This window comes from Astyanax mexicanus, chromosome 22 (genome assembly GCF_023375975.1).
Source record: "Astyanax mexicanus isolate ESR-SI-001 chromosome 22, AstMex3_surface, whole genome shotgun sequence".
Taxonomy (NCBI): Eukaryota; Metazoa; Chordata; class Actinopteri; order Characiformes; family Acestrorhamphidae; genus Astyanax; species Astyanax mexicanus.
Genome location: NC_064429.1, coordinates 27,774,866 through 27,795,189, shown reverse-complemented (window position 1 = coordinate 27,795,189; position 20,324 = coordinate 27,774,866). Strand labels below are relative to the sequence as shown.

General features: G+C 39.4%; 1 protein-coding gene across 1 annotated transcript in view; it reads right to left on the bottom strand.

Moving 5' to 3' along the window:
- pappab (pregnancy-associated plasma protein A, pappalysin 1b) overlaps positions 1–17,808 on the bottom strand; it is a 136,459-nt gene extending 118,651 nt beyond the window's left edge. The window contains exons 1-2 of the mRNA XM_049470697.1: positions 17,030–17,808; positions 5,535–6,618 (exon numbers count right to left, since the gene is read on the bottom strand). Coding sequence (XP_049326654.1) covers positions 5,535–6,618; positions 17,030–17,447 — 1,502 coding nt within the window. The 5' untranslated portion in view covers positions 17,448–17,808. The remainder of the gene's footprint in view (positions 1–5,534; positions 6,619–17,029) is intronic.
- Positions 17,809–20,324: the final 2,516 nt, after the last annotated feature.

Genomic DNA, 20,324 nt, shown 5'->3' with positions numbered 1-20,324 from the left:
AAATGCAATTATATGTATATTAGGTGTCAATTAAAATAATAGTATATACTTAAAAGATAAAATAAACGCAGGGTGCTGGAATAAAGAATGCATGATGAATTGGATTGTAAATGTCTCAGCTTGGTTGTGAGGATTTCTGAATTCAAACTTGATTTAATGACTATAAAATTCTCAGGGATGACCATATAAATATGTGTATTAGTGCTGCATTAGTTCATGTATGAATTAATGAATAAGATGGATAAGTGGAATACCACCAGAGCGAGTCCGAGCACCCTTCCTACTGCCCTAAAGCTCTCTATTTAGCGGAGAAATGAGCTTGAAAGAGAGAGAGAAAAAAGGGAGAGAGAGAGAGATAAAACAAAGCTATCCATCCAGCTCACTATTTGGCAGAGAAATGAGCGAGAGAGAGAGAAAAATAGAGAAAGAGAAAAATATGGAGAGAGAAACCAAACAAAGCTCTCTATCCGGGTCGGAGCTGGAAGTCTGAACCCGAGTGTTACTGCTGGACACTGTTACCCTGAGTTCACAATGGAACGTGACGAGGTGCTTGTGTCCCCCAGCGTTTGTCGCTTGTGGGCGTGTCAAGCTTAATGCTAGCGTGTATCATGGTCCAGCCTTTGTCAAGAAAAAAGGCATAAAAAAATGTATTGCTTCAACGGAACGAAAAAAATATTTATTGAATGCATGTTTGTATTAAATATGTATTTGTTAACTAAATTAAGATCACTACAATGGTTGAAAATAAATTGATTTTAATAAGACTTGGTGAATATTATATATCTACAAGCTATTACCGCTTGAAAAATATACACTTTGGAGGGAAAATGTGGTATAAATATAAGGAATCACTAGGCCAATTTATTTTACAGCTATAACTCCCGAGCTTGCTAGACTTTTGGCCGTTTCAGTGATTTACCTGCGCTGGAAGCACAGCCGTTACCGCAGATCGATGCGGGTCCACCCCATTCAACAGAATGAACAGTAAAAGGAACCAAAAGTTCCGAGAGCAGAAGCCTGAGGACCTCGGACCGCCTTGTTTGTGATTGGTCCAAAGGTAAGCTAGAAGCCAATCGGGTTAAAATGTCGCTTCACCACGTCATAAATCATTTGCAAAAAGTTAAGAAAATTGCAACTCTGTGTTGCTCTGATGCTTTGTCGCGTGTCGCGATAACAAAACGTGAATAGTCGCCTGTCACGTTGTTGCTTTCCAGTATGAATGCAGTGTAAGAGCGCACTGTTCAATCGTTTTAGCCAGAAAACTAATCAGTGCGTTGGGCGGAGTCAGGGCAGATTACGGCGGAAGTAGGGGTCAAACTTGGTGCCTTAATAAACTATTTTTAGCGTTAAAAAATAGTAACACGTTACTGATTCCAAATTAACAGCGCACGTTAACACTTCAACATTGACAATTAATTAATTTTATTTAATTTATCTTACTATCAAGGTTATTATCATTAACAAAAACAAAATGAAATGAAAAAACGAAAAATCCTCAAGTGCTGTCGCAAAAAAAAAAACATCAAAAATGTTACGATGGAACTGGCTCTCATCAGGACCGCTCCAGGAAAGGAAGAACAAGGGTTACCGCACAGGATAAGTTCATCAGAGTTACCAGCCTCATAAACAGAAAGTTCACAGCTCCCCAGATAAAAGCACCTAAATGCTTCTTCACAGAGTATTTTGGTTTGTTTAACACTTTTAAGTTACTACATGATTTTTTCTATGTGTTCCTTCATAGTCTGGGTGACTTCAGTATTCATTTACAGTGGTGAAAAAAATACTTTGTTGGTTTGTTCTGCACTTTTTTTGTTGCGTAAAAGTTTTACAGTAAAGTTATGTAAGAACCTGTAAGAAATAAATAATAGGATGAATTTCATAGGAAGAGTTAATTCTGAAAAAGTTCACTGAGTCGAATAAGCCTGAAGAACTAAAACCCATCATGTAACACAAACCCACCACGAATGCTTCCAATACTCTTCTATAGAAACATCTTAAAAAATGAACTTCCTCTGTAAAAACATCTTCCACAGACTGAAAGGCTGTATTTTTACCCCATTAATATTCATTGCCACCCCTCATCATCTCCCCCCCGCCATCCAACCCTGACCAAAATGCACCCCCCCCCCTCCTTTCCTCCCCCCAGCAACTCAACATATCTCTGGAAAGTTATGTTCCTGAATGGCATTCCCATAAGAGCCCCCACTACTGTAAGTAATAGTGTTATAGATCCTGCGCTGAACTGTAATTGGCTCTCTCTGGTGTCCAGTGGGACATAGTTTCCATTCCCACTTACTCCCTATCAATCTACTTTTATAAGCTCTCAAAAAAGGCAGAACTATGTCTAACATCTCCTTTCTTCCCATCCGGTCACCAAGAGAGTACTTTGTTTCAGCCGCAGAGCGGAAAAAAAGGGGCCGACCGCCCCGGCTTTGAACCGGTGCCACGGAGCGCCGCGGGGACCCGTGAAACACGCACTGCTGGTGAACACCGAAACACAAGGTACAGTCCGGCGCGCCACATAGCCGATGATTTATTCACCTCCGAACTGCAGACCAGACATCCACTCTGCATACCTAAAAATTTACTCATACTGGACCCTTTTCAAACACTGTAGTTTCAACTGTAGAGTCATTCTAAGGCCGTGTCCTAATGCAGTCCTGAAAATGTAGTCCTCAAATCAGTCCTCACGACCCCCAAAGGCATGTACCATTTAATTTATGAGCGTAAAGTGCTCTGAGGGACTCTGATTGGACCAAGTAAAAAAAAAAAAGAAAATGATTATCTGGGAATGCTGATTGGCCAGATTTGAACAAGGTTATCAACAAAGTTCAGGCCGATGCTGATTGGTGGCTGTCAGATGTAATAACCCTAATAAGTCTTTATTGCTGAAGCTCACCCTGTAATAGCACCTTCCTTAAGAGAATAATTTTCATACTTTTTTACAATAAATTTGTAGTGGTCAATATACAAAAACAGTTTGCCAACAGTAAACAACGATGCAAAGGGCAAGGCGAGAGATAAAAATAAATAAAAAATAAAAGACAGGTCGGTAACAAAGGCAAAAACAAGGAACAAGGAAAATGGAAACGCGTTGTAGAAGTGCTAGCTAATTAGATGTAATACTCAGTGATGAACTAAGGAAACTGAGGGGTATTTATACTAAACAGAGCAGCTGTGAGCAATCAGGAGCTGGGAGATCAGGAACACTGTAGCATCACGCGATCAGCAGGAAAGAGTCAGGAAAGTCCGGAGTGAGTGCATGCTGGGAATTGGAGTCCTTGCTGTGTGAATCAGAATCCAAAGCAGGCAGACTGACTTGAACTTGACATGCTGGGATTGTTTGAGATTGCTAGGCTCATATACGCTACATTTTAGCCACTAGCTCACTTGTTTTACTGTGTGTAACTCTATTGTATTGTGCCCATTTGTTGCTTAATTATCGCTTACTCAAAACAAATAAAATGTCTGGCTTTGTTTGGATAGATTTAACGAAACAGGCGATTGTTGAGCAGCAGTTATTGTTGTGTAAGCTTTGTTATGTGTGGTGTTGTTGATTATATGGCCTGTAGGAAAGAATTCGGTTGGAATTTATAGGTTTGTATTTCATCCATATTCAATGATTAGTTATTTGCCTCCCTCGCAGCTTTGGTCAGATTCTTCAAACCACATTTAAATTATTATGACAAACGAGGTTGGATTTTCACTATGGCTTTTACTATGGCTTTCTGTGGTCTAGGTCTGGGTTTATTATCGTGCAATAATAGAAATAAGTGGTGTTACGGGTCAGCCAGCAGCCAGTCGATGCTAAGAGTGTTTTGAGTTTTTGAATGTGGCGTGTGATCCGGTGTGATGCCAGCAACATCAGTTTGCATCAGTTGAGAGGGAAGTTAGTTATGTCATGCTGCAGTTATACTACAGTATGGTAGAGATAGCTCTGTTTTATTTCGTTTTTATCAATCGCATCATCAAAAATCTCATTGATTGAGGAAATTTTTAGTCTAATACACATGTGTGGAAGAACACTGAAAGACTAATGTCAGTTGCTGAAGGTCCCCATAATCACTCTGTTTCTGTGTTAGCGCTGAACTGACTTAAACTAATTAAAAGATCCTGCTAAATTCTATATCAGTGGATCTCTATCCTGGTCCTGAAGAACCACTGCTCTGCATGTTGTAATGGGTTTCTGTACCACAACCTTAAAAGGCCACAACTATCTAGAACCAAAGCTAGCAGATATTTTACTTGTCCTTGTCTTTGTCCATATACAGCTCTGGAAAAAAATAAGATACCACTTAAAAATGATGAGTTTCTTTGATTTTTCCAAATTAAAAACCTCTGGAATATAACAAAAAGGAAGATGGATGATCACAAGCCATCAGACCAAACTGAACTGCTTAAATTTTTGCACCAGGAGTAAAGGCATAAAGTTATCCAAAAGCAGTGTGTAAGACTGGTGGAGGGGAACATGCCAATATGCATGAAAACTGTGATTAAAAAACAGGATTATTCAACCAAATCTTGATATATGGACTTAAAACTTTATAAAAGCTCTGCATCTTTTTTGTTATTTCAGCCATTTCTCATTGTATGCTAATAAATGCTCTAAATGACAATATATTTATTTGGAATTTAAAAGAAATGTTGTCTGTAGTTTATAAAATCAAACAACATGTTAAATTTTACTCAAACATATGCCTATAAATAGCAAAATCAAAGAAACTGATTCAGTGGTCTCCTAATGATTTCCAGAGCTGTATATCCAGATATTTTGAAAAACAGATATTTGCAATCCCATTTTGGCCTCCTGTCTACACAAAAACATTATTTTCCAACACAGAAAATAATGTCAATTTTAGTGAACTCAGTTTTCATGAAAACAGTTATGTCACAATGTCTGCATGTTTCTGTCTGAATCTCAAATATCTCTAGACTCCCTATATAATGAACCACATAATTATACATCTTATGTACAAGCTTTAAACTCTTGTGCGCTAGATTTTAGATGTTGACATATGAATTAATGTAACTACTGTTCTATTACACATATATAACTTTTGCTTCGAGTGAGAATCTGTACATTTGTAACTTGCATAATACACTATGTAAGGAGTAGTGTGTAACTAATTGGGATTAAACGTTTGTGTTTTTTTAATATCTAGATTAGTGTGGACAAAACCTTAGTGGTATTTTATATTGAATTCCAGTTAATACTGGGGTTCAGGTAGAAGTTTAAACTTGCTGACATCAAATATTTATATCATTATCCAAACACAGGTGCTCTAAACTCCTTTTCTAAACTCTAAACTCTAGATTCGCCTATCAATTTGACTTAGTAAAGCTACTACTTTATTACTCCACATGGTGGCGCTAATCAAATGAACAGGATAAATCTGTGGTAAAGTATTATAGAGAATTGTTTTTCAATTTATCGCAATGTGATCTCTACCTCCAGCGTCAAATAATGTCTGTCAGAAATCCTTCGTAAAAGTTCAAACTGAAGAAAACTCCAACAAAAAAACAGCAAGACTTACTTGTGGGGTGAGGTGCGATTAAAGCACGTCTTGGTGACGTCGGTGATGTTGGGGTTGCAGCAGTCACCGTTGTCGTAGTAGAAACTCTCCAAGTTGCACTCAGGATCGCAAACTCCGTTCCCCTGCTTGTGTCTGGGACAGATGGCAGTATGTCTCCTGCAGTAGCCGGCGTCGAAACCTGTGTACGTGTGATTGCACTCTGGGTCGCACTCTTCGTCGCCTACTTTGCTGATGTCGCAGTTGGTGAGCACCAGTCGGTTGCGTAAGGAGGAGTTGTAGACGTTGTGGACGGTGCGCTCCCAGGTGATGTTGTAGACGCGGAAGGCGTCGTTAAGGTGCTGGTGCTGGAGGTTGATCTGGTGCTCCGTCACCGTGGGCCACAGGCCGTGGTCGTCGTACACGTTTACGAGCCGGTACCTCACGGTCTTGGGTTTACGGAAACTCCAGAAGCGCATGTAGTTGGTCACCACCTCCACATTGTCGCAAATGGTCTGGCCGCAAGGTGGGGGGAGCAGCGCGGTGTGGGTGGAGCCACCCAGATCACCTGTCCATGTCCTGTCTGAGACCACCACCTGGGGAAAGGTCCCGTCTTTAACGGTCAGCCACTTCCGAGAGGTGCTCTCGAAGTTCTCGTGAATGACCAGTTGGGAGAGGTCGTCCGGGTGGTCGTGACCATGTCCCTTCATGTGGCGGATGATCTCTCGCTGGGTTAAGGCCCTCCTCCACAGGCTCAGGTGCTCCATGGTTCCTCTGTAGTTGTGGTTGAGGGCATTGCCGCCGATCATGAGCACCTTGCACTTTTTGGTAAGCGGGCTGAAGATCTCTCCGGATTGATCTCGGCTTACAGCCACCTGAGCCCCGTTCACATACAGCTTCATGTGGAGGCCGTTGTAGGTGATGGCGAGGTGGTGCCAGTGGTTGGGCGAGTAGGGTGCATTGGAGGTGATGGTGGTGGCCTTGTGCGCTCTGTCAGTTTTGAGGGAGAAGAAGAAACGTGGGTCTCTGTTGCCTTGATCGCTCACTGGCTTGATGCCTAATAACCAGCCTCGGTCACAGGATGCGTAGAAACATTTGTCGTAGAGTCCTGTAAAGAAAGGAGATTAGGTTAGATATGATCCTTCAGATACATTTGTCACAATTACATTTCAAGTTGCATGAAGAATTGCACTGAGATTTTTGGCATCAACTAAATACTATACTACACTATTCTCTGCACCTTGGTTGTTTGAACAATCAACCAAATGCAATATTATACTCAGCAACCGGGGTTTTAGCATGTACAGCTCCAGAAATGTTGCTATCTAGTATAGATGCAGTTGCAAAAAACAAAGACCAAATTGCACCAAATAAGCCATTTCAGCAGATTTATTGAATTCTTCTTTTCGACCATCTGATAAAATTATGATTTATTGTGCAAAAAAGTATCACATTGAAAAGACAAATGTTAACGTACAGTGTCAAATCAGAAAAAAAAATTAAATGAAAAAAGAAATAAAATCAGAATTTCTTAAATGCACTCTTTTTTTTATTAGACAAAAATAATGCAATAGATTGCAATATAATATATTCTATATGTTTAGTCTGCTCAACTTCATTTCATTTTGTTAATATACTGTACCCAATACAGTACATTCCTGTACCTTAGGCCTGCAACACATTATGAAAAAGGTTGGGATAGATAAGCATTCACCACTATATATTGTAATGCCATTATTTTGCATAATGCTTCAGCAGCCATGCCTTTGCAATGTGTCTTCTTGAAAAATGCATCTTCATTTCTGTAAAACAGTAAAAGAAAATGTAAAAGAACTTTTCTGCGACTTTTGATGCTGCATCACAACTGTATAGTGACACCATTGGGCCCCAAACCATGACAACAAGCCGACCATGGCTTTGGAATTGTTGCGGCTGATAACAGTCTGGATGTTCCTTTGCTACAATACTTGTTTCCATGCCATAATGGTGCTTCCCAGAAGCTCTTTTGTAGATACTGCTTTTCATTCATTGCATATTATTTTTTGGAATGTGTTGCAAGCCCTAAATGCACGCCTGCATATTAATAAATGAAATAAAGTTGACCAGACCAAACATGAAAAGTTTCACACCGTCTGCAATCAAATAAAAGTCAAAGTAAATGTAAGAAACACTCCGACTCAGAACAGCTATCTGTGATTTACAACCTTCTGTGCAGAGCAACCTTGAATCGCAAGTGTGTCGGCTCAGCAGTGAGGAACACTGTGCAGTTCCCATGATCAGACCTTTTAAAACAGTCCAGTTCAAGGGCTGCAAGGCTGCAGCGAGGCATCTGCTAGCAATCAGGCCCCGGCAGTGTGGTCTTGTATCAACAGAGCAAAGGTTACATGAACTTTCAGTCTATTTTCTTGAAATGTGCCTCAGCAGTGGGTTCGTCTGAAATAAAAAATGGTCCTTTTTCGGCAAGGGCCTTATTATGATAAGAGCCCTGAAACCCTCTCTTCCTGTTTCAGTTGGAAAGTGTGCGTTGGAAGGTAGCGGACTCTTACATCTAATGGGAATGCTTCTTTCATAGTCTCTTATTCTGAGGAAAGTGAAAGTAAATAAAAGGCTCGTATGCGGTGGGCTGTTGTTCTGGAACAGGGCAGTATCAGTCTGCGGGAGTTACGTTAACTTCAGGAATCTAAAGCCGCCGCTGGGTGATTACCATCTGTAGCAGAAGAAGTGTTTTGTTAGACTAAACTGCAGATGTAAAAGTCGTTAAACGTATCAATTGATGTAATTCTGCAGCAAACGCACGAACTTCATCATGCCTCGTCTGTTTAAATGTTTAAATGACTTCCTAACGAGAGCAATTAATAGGGAAATGGATTAGCCTTTTTAACCACGGCCCGAAATGCGTAGCTCATGGCAAATATAGTAATTAACAGCGTGTTTGAAGGGAAATAGCCTCTCTGCGCTGATGGACGTGAGTAGTTTTCACTCGCTGCTATCCTCTAAAAAAAATTGCTGGATTGTTTGTTTTTCTATCCAAATGATGGCTTGGGGTTGCTGGGTTGTTTTTCTGGATTTTTTCCAAATTGCTGAGGAGTTTTAGTGCGGTTTTTGGGTGGCCCAGTAGCTAAGGGTAATTCATTATTTCACTGTAATTAGTCAGTCAATGGGTTAAATATCACATTTACTTTGTTAGTTAAAATACAACTATGGTTTAAAAGAAATGGGACACTATAGAGTCCATTCCTGCATTTCAGAACCAAAACGGTTGGAATTGGGGCACTTTAGATTGAGTAATGAAGTAAGAAAAGGTGATGTTTTTTTTGAGGAGAAAGGTTTGCAGAGAACCTCCACATTGTCAACAAATGCATAAGAAAATCATTATGTTTAAATGGAAAAACAATCAAAGTCTGGAATGGGATTTTCATATTTCTCATATTTCTACCATGCATAAGATAAATACATAGTTTGAGAAAACAAGAGGAATTACAGTAAAAGTAAAGAGCAAGTGTGCAACGAACATAACTATCTGATCCCTCAGATGAAGGGGTTCCTTTATCAAGCTCTTTAATACAGAGTTACACCTGTAATCAGGTACACTTGGTACCTGGCATGGTGCCTACAGACTCCCATTTTATTTGCAGTGCTTCAATACAGGGACTAGACAAGTTACGTATGTGCATTTGAACATCTGTGGCAGCAATGGGAGCACTTTGAAGGTGGGGCACAGCATGATCATAACTCAGCATTATGTCATCCACTGGTGTATTGCTGTACTAATATACTGGTGAACTGGTATATTGGTGTACTGATGTACCTGTGTACTAGTGCACTGATGTGCTAGTGTAGTGGAGTATCGGTGTACTGGAGTACTGGTGTACTGGTGTACTAGTGTACTGGTGTACTGATGTACAGGCGTACTGGTGTACTAGTGTACCGGTGTACTGGTGTACTAATGTACCGGTATACTGGAGTACTGATGTACTAGTGTACTGGTGTACTGGTGTTTGGAGCAGTAAGCAGCAGTTCTGGGAGGTGTACTGGAGTCAGACTGAGGGAGGACTGGCTTCTGGCTTTGTGACCCTCAGTCTAGTGCTGTGTACACACAGCCTGCCCCCCTCACCCCCCATCCCCCCTCACCCCCCATCACCCCCCCCCCCCCCACGTGAGGAATCCTCTCTCCGTGCACAGCTGTGAGGAGTGTGTTTGCTAGAGGTAATTGGTGAAAATCATGTAGGCCAAATAAGCAGTAAAGTGTTACCAGGGCAGCAGGGGAAAATGTTAGCTTTTGTGTGTGTGAGTGTGTGTGTGTGTGTGAGTGTGTGTGAGTGTGTATGTGTGTGTGTGTGTAATTTTTCTCACAAAAGCCCCATGTAATTTTTTTTAAACAAAAATAGCAAAACTACTTCCTTTAGATCACTGAAGTTACAGTTAGTTTAAATTATATATATTTTATTATTTAAATCATGCTTACTAGATGACATGATGCTGCTTTACGTTATTTGATGGACCCGCGCGGACATGCCGGTTTGTAACATGCCTTACGTTATTAAACTCATGAGATTGTTCTTGTGATATAAAAAAATTCCATATCGTGGTATATGATTTTTCCCATATCGCCCAGCACTAATCTCATGTACCCATACCCATGTGATGTGAAATGACAATAGAATCTACTTGAATCCTTAAATTAACCAGCCAACAGTGTCCTGTATCTCTGGACACTGATGAAGGACTAGAGGACGACCAACACAAACTGTGTTACAACATATTTAGAGCTTCTATTTTTGACTTTACTTTATTTACAAGGTGGAGCAACTAGTGTTTAAAAACTCCAGCAGCACTGCTGCGTTTCATCACTTGTACCATCAGCACAACACACATGGAGGTATCACTGCAGTGCTGAGATCCAAGTGATCCAAGATGAGAGTGAAGAGTGTCGCGCAAAAATGGAAAGGAAGTCTGTGTACTTAAAAAAAAAACAACTTCAGAAAAAACTGGATTGATTGCAGTTGGAAATATAACACTATTTGGAATAAACTTCATGTGTATCTCCTGAACAAGGCAGAGTTTTGCTGAAATAGCTGTGTAATGAAGTTTACTTCGTTTTTTTTTTCAGTCTGACCACTAGCATTACCCAAAGATCATTGGCATTAGAAGAGAAGCCCCAGCTTCAGGGCAGACATGGGCAGTCAAGTGCCCGCGGCTCCCTCACACACACACACACTCCTCCACTGCCCGCAGAACCACTGCCAGCATCTATAAAAATAAATTGTACCATAAAAGTGAGGAAATTACAATCTTTGAAATCCTGGAATGAGACCACTAAGTGGTAAATAACAAACAGGTAAAAAAAATAGGCCAGCTCTGAACATAGACATTGGGATGGAAGATGGACGGACATTGATCACAAAGTGTTACCATCTGGGAATAGCTTGGCACACCTGTGTACGTTGTGAGGTTTTATCTTGTGAGATGAGTGAGGCATTAACGTGATAGTGGGAAAGCATTACCACCCCCAGTGGACTGGAGCACTGCAGTCGGTGGACTCTTTACAACCACGTTTTACTGTACATACAACTATTTACACTTAGCACTCAACCACACAAACACATTGATTAAAAACTGGCAGCCAATCGAGTACAGCATTCTCTCAACCAGAAACAACCGTCAACCTGGAGGACTGCATAGGACACTGTGGAGATGACCCAATCCATGCCAATCCATACTTGGCCATACAGTCCTACACATACACACACACACTTACACACACGCACACCCCCTTAAAATGCATTGTTTTGTATACAGGCTACAAGTGTAGGTGATACAAAGCCTTTTTTTTTTTTTTTTGCAATAAAATAAGTTATTAACATTCTGAAAATCTGAGGGTTTTGAAATGTCCTGTTCACTCTTTACTCCACTTAATAATTCCAGATCAGCAACAGGAATCAACCCACATTCTGCAGGTTAGAAAAAAAAGACATAAAAACTACACAAACATAACCAAGCTAAAGGTTTGAAGGACATGAACGGTTTGATCTGTATTCAGGAAAATATTAATTTTAAAAATTAAGTTCAGGAAAGAGACTTTTTTTTTTAATATTTTCTATTACAGTTAAAATTATGATTTTTAGTAATATTCCTTATGAAACGTGAAAGCTTTTTATATAATACTCTCATTATATAATGGTGTAATGTCAGGCAGACAATTGACCAAAATCCAAGCCTGTTAAGGGGTTAACTTCCATGGGACATACAGTAGCAAAAGTCATGGAACATTATACTAACGAATACTTACTACTATATAAATGTACAGATCAAATGGAACCATGTTATACTAAGGCTGTGTTCCAATTGTGCAATACAAACTAACACTCTCCAATGAAAAACTATAAAGTATCTCCATTTTTGTCGATTTTTAGTTTTCTACATAATTTGAACAGACAAACTGTCCCTTATACTGTACCAAAATTTCTTGATAAACGGACCAATAGAAATAGTTCAAAATGTCCTGAAATTAATTCCTTTTACATTGACTTCCATTGAAAGTTTAGAAGAAAGTTTCATCTCTTTCATGTCCCTCTCAAGTTGCTATACTATACTATACTATACTATACTATACTATACTATACTATACTATACTATACTAATCTTACCATAAAAAGCAGATTTTAGGGTTAGTACAGAAAGATTATTAATCTATTAATTCTAAGTGATAAAACTTTGCATTACTGCAAATCCCCCAAGCCGCCATTGCTGATGCACTTTTCCACCGTTTTCTCTAATAACAGTTCCAGAAGTAACAAGCTCCTCCTCAACCATTTCTCTCAATGCATTGTGGGGTAATACTATCTTGTGTAAACATACTTAAAAACTTGTCTGGTTCAGAGTAAGTTTGAAGCATTTTTGAGTGCACTCAACTTTTTGCTGCTGATGCTTTTATCTATACTACAAACTTCATATTAAAAAAATAGTCAGTATAAGTAATTATTACGCATTGAGGATGCATCTCTAAATAAAATAAAATAGCTTCTAAGCCAAATATGACAAATGATCACTTCACTAAAGCATCTCTTCTAATGCAGTGTATTTCATCTCAGCACCATGGACAGAGCACAACACTGCTCACATTGCCAAACGAGAGACACTAGAAGCAAAGCTTTTTTTATTTATTATTTTTTATAGTTTAAACACGGGAAAAAAAGACAAATCATTGAAAGCAAAGTTTTCAACGTGTTCTGTTTTGTTCGAAAGTACTGCATTATTACTACATTCCTTTAGAAGAGAATGTACAAACACTGCATGAGCCAACCACTCACGCAACTCTTATAAAAACAGCCATCAAAATTCTTTAGCAAAGCTTTTTAAAAGCAATTATTTTAGTAAATGAGTGGTAAATGAATCCTCGCTTTTCTAAAGAAGCTTCATAAAGTCCACATAATGTAAAACATCTATAACAATCAGCGTTCAAGCTTTTGCCCAGAACCCTGTGTCCAATCCAAGAGCCATTTACCAACTTTTATGAGCGGCCCCTTTTTTTTTTCATCACAATTAAACCGTTCAAGCACTTTACATCCTCCTTATTTCCACATAATAATATGCGCTAATACAAATGTTAAATCCTGTAAAACGAAAAACTTTGAAGATTGCAGCAACACTGAATGAACACAACGTAAACACTTACTTACGTCCTGTACTCTCTGTATTCTCACTGTGATCTCACTCACAAACACAAATATACATGGAAATATACAGCTTTCATAGAGCAACACTGGTCACGTCATGCACACAACTCTACTGTCATCCCTCAACCAGACGACTAAACTACTTCTGTTTATGTCATCGTCCCCATCCAACCCCCCAACGCCCCTCCCCCACCCCCCTCGTTCTCCCTGTCTGAGAATCTGATTCACTGCTGTGGTGGCTCTGTTTGATGGCTTTTGTGGGGAGGAATGTAACATCTTAAAACGAGAGCAATAACAAAACCACTTGACGAAAGGATGGACAAGGCACTAATTTTACAGCTTAACCCGTCAAGCCTGCCTCTTTAAAACCAAGCCTTCATAAAAACAGACTGTAATTTGCACACAATGTGCTTCTGTCAACCCGTGAACTATTAGCTTACATCATACAGCAACAGACAGACAGCTGGAGCACATGTTACTGTGGATTTTGTATTTACGGAGACAGCAATTACACACACACACACATACATTTACACACACACACACACACACACACACACACACACACACACACACACATATATATATATATATATATATATATATATATATATATATATATATATATATATATATATATAAATATATATACAGCTCTGGAAACAAATTAAGAGGCCACCTTAGTTTCTGAATCAGTTTCTCTGATTTTGCTGTTTATAGGTTAACATTTCTCCCAAATTCCAACTAAACTTATTGTCATTTACAGCATTTAATTGCAAAATAATTAGAAATGGCTGAAATAACAAAAAAGATGCAGAGCTTTCAGACCTCAAATGATGCAAAGAAAATGGGTTTTAAGAGTTCAGAAATCAATATTTGGTGGGAATTAAAAACCCTGTTTTTAATTACAGTTTTCATGCATCTTGGCATCTTCTCCTCCACCAGTCTTACAAACTGCTTTTGGATAACTTTATGCCACTCCTAGTGCACAATTTAAGCAGTTCAGCTAAAGGTTTGAAGTTTGATGGCTTGTGATCATCCATCTTCCTCTTAATTATATTCCAGCGGTTCTCAATTTGTCTGTTATTTTTTCGAGATCTATCTATCTATCTATCTATCTATCTATCTATCTATCTATCTATCTATCTATCTATCTATATATATATATATATATATATATATATATATATATATATATATATATCTCTTATTATTTTTCAATGGGTAAATAGTGATATGGTAAATGATTTTGGAGCATTTCTATGGGTCGATATTCATTATGAATTTTAAGAACATCTAGATTGAAAATGTTTTATGAAAGATTTGTGTGGGATTTTGAGGTTTTGTTTGAATTTTTTTGTGTGGCAGCAACAACATATGTAAGAATATAATATTGACATATATATTTATACCTTTATATAACAATCTATACTTTAATATAACTATAATTTACTGTAAACTGTTTTTTTTTTTCCAAAAATTGGTTAATTTGTCCATAATACAGTACATTAAAAATACAAAAAAATGAAAACAAATAATAATAATAATAATAATAATAATAATAATAATAATAATAATAATAATAATAATAATAATAATGTATTTAAAAGAACAGTAACAGTTGGATATACATTCACTGTAATATCATATACAATCATGCCATCATATGTCAAGTATTTTTTTTTTACAATACAGAATGCTTAATTACTTTCTAAACCCATTAAATAAATGTTTTAAATATAAAAAGTCACTAAAACAAAATACATGCTTTTGCTGATTAAGCATATTTTGACGTTTTGCTGACAATCCGTTTTTAAACGATTAAAGCTGATCGTAATTAATCAGCCTATTAGAATCGATTACAGTGAGATCAGAGTGGAGGATTAAATAAAGGTCTGATCTAAGAGCTCTACTATAATCACACACACACACACACACACACACAGACACACACACACACACACACACACACACATTCACACTCATACACACACACATTTATACACACACAAACATACTGTAGAGCGCGAGGCTGCTCACACTACGTTAGCACTTCCAGGCTGGGTATTACGCTCTCTATTGGCAGAAAAGGGGAAGAAAAAAGGAAATCAAAACAAACTCCGGACAAAAAGAAAGAAACAGGAGAGACGTTTCTTAAAAACTGAAAAATAGAATTTCTCTCAGGACTCTAGTATAAAACTGATATGATGCGTTTATAAACGCGTTAATGTATTTTTATCATCAACCTATCAATCCGATATTTTGTATTAATGATACAATGTGTTTAAAATCCTTCCTTTCATAAATGTATAACATACTCCATATATTATATACTTCATATATTAACATGAATACAAACAAAGTCCAGATAATCACCTAAACAGTACATACAGTAACTGTATTGTCTCAAAGCAGAACTGCGCCGAGGGTTAAATCTGACTCCGGTTTATTTAATTAGGGGGAGTGGCCACGTTATAGATGACGTAACTTATTTCATAAAGACTCAAAACGCCACCGGAGGCGATTTTTTTATTATTTTGTCATCGTTTTATCCCTTCATTCACGCACGCTTACCATCCCACCATAATGACTTAATTTACGTCGATTCGCGTTTTTTTACACAATCCGCTTTAACGCTTTACGCAAACGGTGCGTTTTTAGCCAGCTATGCACGCGCTGAAATATCTGGACACGACCCCCTCCCACCTCCTCCCCTTCCATCCCCTCCATCCCGACGAGCTCGCGGTTGGTTACAGTGCAGACAGTTGTTTTTCTTTTTTACGCGCGAGCGAATTGTTGTTTGTTTCAACTCGTGCAGCTCGTGCGTTTCTGTATGCGACCTGACCAACGCGTGCAACAACTTCCTCAGCGCGTGAATAATAAAGTAAAAAAATGCACGGCGAAACTTTGCGATGTTCTAATGCACAGAAAAAAAGAGCGCACGCAGCTGTAGGGGCAGTAAAAGGGGGGTCACCGGGTGCAGGAGCCAGATTTCTGTAGCAAGCGGTACCCTACTGTACGCTATGCGAGTTTTGTGCAAAATGGTAGCATGACTTTTTGCATGCTTGTTTATGAATGAAAAACTAATAAATGTAGCGTATCCCGCAAAAGCAATATAGCCTGCGCGATAAAATGACGTTAAGCGTCTGCACGCATTTCGTTGTGTTTTGTTTGTTTGGGGGTTTTTTTGCAGCGCAAAAGGAGCAAAACATCTTTGTAAGGAGTCGGAATGTTGGAAATAAAGAAAAAAAATACGATTTACAGTGGTTGCACGTGAATACAATTGGTTGTGTCACTATTGTAGTTCTTGTCCTTAACGTGTTTCTGTTTACTAGCTATAGCACATTTGTCAATAAGTGCTTAAGCAACATGATCTTACTTGAGAAACTACCAAAATTAAAATCTTTGGCTGAAATCGAAACCGAAAAAATAAATATTTGTTTTATTTTTGCAAGTTTTCATTAATTTTAACACTTTTTTCAACATTGCATAAACCCAATAGTATTTTTTCTCTCTCTTTTTTAACTAACATTTAAAAACATATTTGTTGAGCACCGAACATTTTTAACACCCTAGTTGGGATGTTACGAATGTTTAGTGTTTTGTGGTTCGCAACCAAATCGCAAACACACACTTTCATCGGAATAATAATGATAATAACATCGGCTGCCGAATAATTGGTGCATGATTACTTATTATTAACGCATTTTTCTTTTTTTACACTGTTGTTTTTTATGTATACAATCTTTCACGTGCAGCTTTCAGTTCAGCCTTCAAATATGCCCTCGCGCTCTGCAGCTCCATCCCATCCTATAGGTGCCCAAAAAAACAGCAGCAACTAACCTGCAATAACGGTGGGCGAGCGCTGGCCACCCTCAGGCTTGGTCCACATCTCCAGGGTAAAGTTGCCACGCGGTACCTCGGCACTGGGCTTCAGGCGCAGCTGGTCTCCTCTGCCCGTGAAATAAACGGCGCTCCTGGGGGGGCGCCCCGCTCCGTTCTCCCGGTCGCCCCCCGCCGCCGCCGCCACGCGTCTCTCCACCGTCGCCGCCGTCGCCACCGAGCGCTTCCCCCGCGGCAGCCTCGTGGCACACGCGCCCGGGACGGATCCCGATCCCGCAGCCTCCCTCGCGCGCACCAGCTCCCTCTTGGACCTGGGCGTCCTCTTCGCGACGGCGCCGCACTCGCGCCCCACCGGACACATCCCGAAGATGAAGAGCAGCAGGCAGGGGAGCCAAGTGCAGAAAGGCAAAAGTTTCATTTTTATTATATATTTTTAAATAATTCCTCCCTCTATCTGAGACCCTTTGATCAAAAATTAAAAAATGTTTTTTTTTTTCTAACAAAAAATATATATTTTTTGAAAAGATAAAATCAGAAACGTAATGTAGCTCGTGCGCAAAAAAGCCCCAAAACACAGTGCGTCTGAATCTTCACCCCCTCTGGTTTTTCCTTATTTTCCTTTTTTTTCCCAAGCTTGTCAAGACGCGGATTCTACAGCAAGAAAGCAAAGCTGTCTTATTTTTTTTCCTTTATAATGTTAAGCCACGACCCCCTTTCCTTGCCCCCCTTTCAAAGACACTTCAGCGCAGATTGAGGTGGGGGGAGAGAGAGGGAGAGAGAGTGAGGGAAAGAGAGAGAGCGAGAGGGGGAATATGTTAATTCATCCAAGCGGTGCTCCACCTTCTCAATTGAATGGATCCCATTAAAGTGCAAGGATGACTAATAATCAATCAGAGCCACTGGACCACCCCTCCCCTCCCGTCCACATCCCAACACCTCCCCTGCTAACCCCCCTCACCAACCCGCCCAACCCATCGCCACCCACCCACCCACCGCAACTCACTCACCAACCCACCCACCCACGCACCTCAACCTCAGCCTCTCTTTGCGTTTGTCTTGCGTAGCGTGCGGTGTGCGCTCCTTCCCGCAACCCAAAAATAAAAACATTAAATAAAAATGAAAAAAGAAAAATAATAAAACGCGTGAGTGCGTTTACTTTATTACTTTGTTAATTAACGCTAGGTGTGTGTGAGTTTTGGTCAGGGCTTTTGGTCGGGGGCCCTAAGGAAGAGGTTGTTGAAGGGTATGGTGGCGCACTTAAAAAAGAAAATTAAAACTAAGATTAAAATTAAAAAGAAGCAGAAAGAGGATTGGCGCATACTGAAGTTGAATCAACAACAATAACAAAATAAATAAATAAAAACAAATCAAGAGACTGATGTTTAGTCTATGGGAATCTGAACCTATAAAGCTCCAGGGTACGAAGTCCTGCGTGGGTTCGCTTCCAGGGCTTCCAGGGCAGCAGTGCGGGGAAGCGCGGAGTTAATGCCGCGTTCAGTGTTAAAGACGGGGAATCACAGGTAACCTCTGACCGCACCGCTGCCGCTTTACTAGTGTGTGTCGGAGCTGGGACGTGGGGGGGCACTTTTTATGATGAAAGGGGCTCCCTCTTGCGGACACAAGGATAGAGAAAATTTCTTTAAAAAAGGGGAAGTTCACCGATTTTCTAAATTCTGCCTGATGAAAGTTTGAAGGGAAATAGGCTATAGCCAAAATATCAAAGCATCACTGTAAAAAATATTTGAGCAATAAGTTCTAATTCTTTGCATAATGGTTGTGTCTCCCACTCCACGAAGTAGTGCTCTCCATAGGAATTTAAATAGATGATACCCGAAGGGAAATTCTAGACATCCAGCAGCAGGTATGTATAGCATAGTTACACAAAAGTTACAAAAGAAGGATAAGATATAAAGATACATATAAAAAAAAACAATAAAATAAAATATAAAGTATAAAAGTACAGTCTTTAGTGTGTGTGCATGTGCAGTTAAACACAATAGACAATAAACACAAGTTGATGTGCATAAAGTTAGGATAACTGATTTAAACTTAGCAGTGCAAACTTGTAGATATGTAAACAGTGGATTGTGAATAAACTACTAGTGCAAAAAGGGTATAACTATAAAAATAATGTAATAGGACATCTCTTAAGCAACTAAGTTAACTAAATTACTTAATTACAAGTGAATTTAACTAATGTTAAAAAGGTTCTGTATTTTAAACTTGAATTGCCAAGTTGTAATAAGATGTATAATGTAGTGCAAAGCCAAAGACACAAAGACATAAAGTCAATGTGTAGCCATTTCCTTATTTCTAAATAAATGCAATTAATGTATGCTGAATATAAGTTGATATTTTGACAGGATATTATGATTGCACATTGATGGTGAGAGTCAGTGACAAGAGGACACATCCAGTATGCAAATAGATGATGCCAGGAGCCAATTAATTAGTGCAAAACGTTGCCTTTGTTTTTTAAATGTAATTGTGTCACATAATTCAACTTCAATTAGCACATTTTCAGCTTGTCAAGTCAAACATCTCAATGCGTAACAATCATCACAGTTGATTCAGCACAATTCACACAGTAGTCAAAGTCAAAGTGGTTTTTATTGTCATTTCAGCTATATACAGAGTACACAGTGAAACAAAACAACGTTCCTCCAAGGACCATGGTGCACATAAACACAGTGTAGACAGAACAATAGTGCAACAGTACAAAAGTGCAGACAGACAATACAACACAATACAGACAAAGAATAATAAATAACAAGACAGTGTGCAAATTTTGCAGTGTGCAAAAAAGACCAGTGAGGTAGTAATTACTCTATTACACAGTGTGCAATAGAGTCCAGTGAGGTAGTAGGGTTTTTAGTGCTTTCCATTTTCTGGGGTAAGTGGGGTAAGAGTGTGTGTGCATGTACAGAAAAACCATCAGTTCAGTCTCTGCAGTTAAGGAGTCTGATGGTTTGGGGGTAGAAGCTGTTGCAGAATCTGGTCGTGCTGGACCGGATGCTGCGGTACCTTCTTCCTGAAGGCAGGAGGGAGAATAGTTCGTGTGAGGGATGAGTGGGGTCATTCACAATGCTGGTTGCTTTGCGGATGCTGCGGGTGGTGTAAATGTCCGTGATGGAGGGGAGAGAGACGCCGATGATCCTCTCAGCTGTCCTCACAATACGCTGGAGGGTCTTGCGGTCAGAGACGGTGCAGGTCCCAAACCAGGCAGTGATGCAGCTGCTCAAGATGCTCTCAATGGTCCCTCTATAGAAGAGTGTGAGGATGGGTGGAGGGAGAC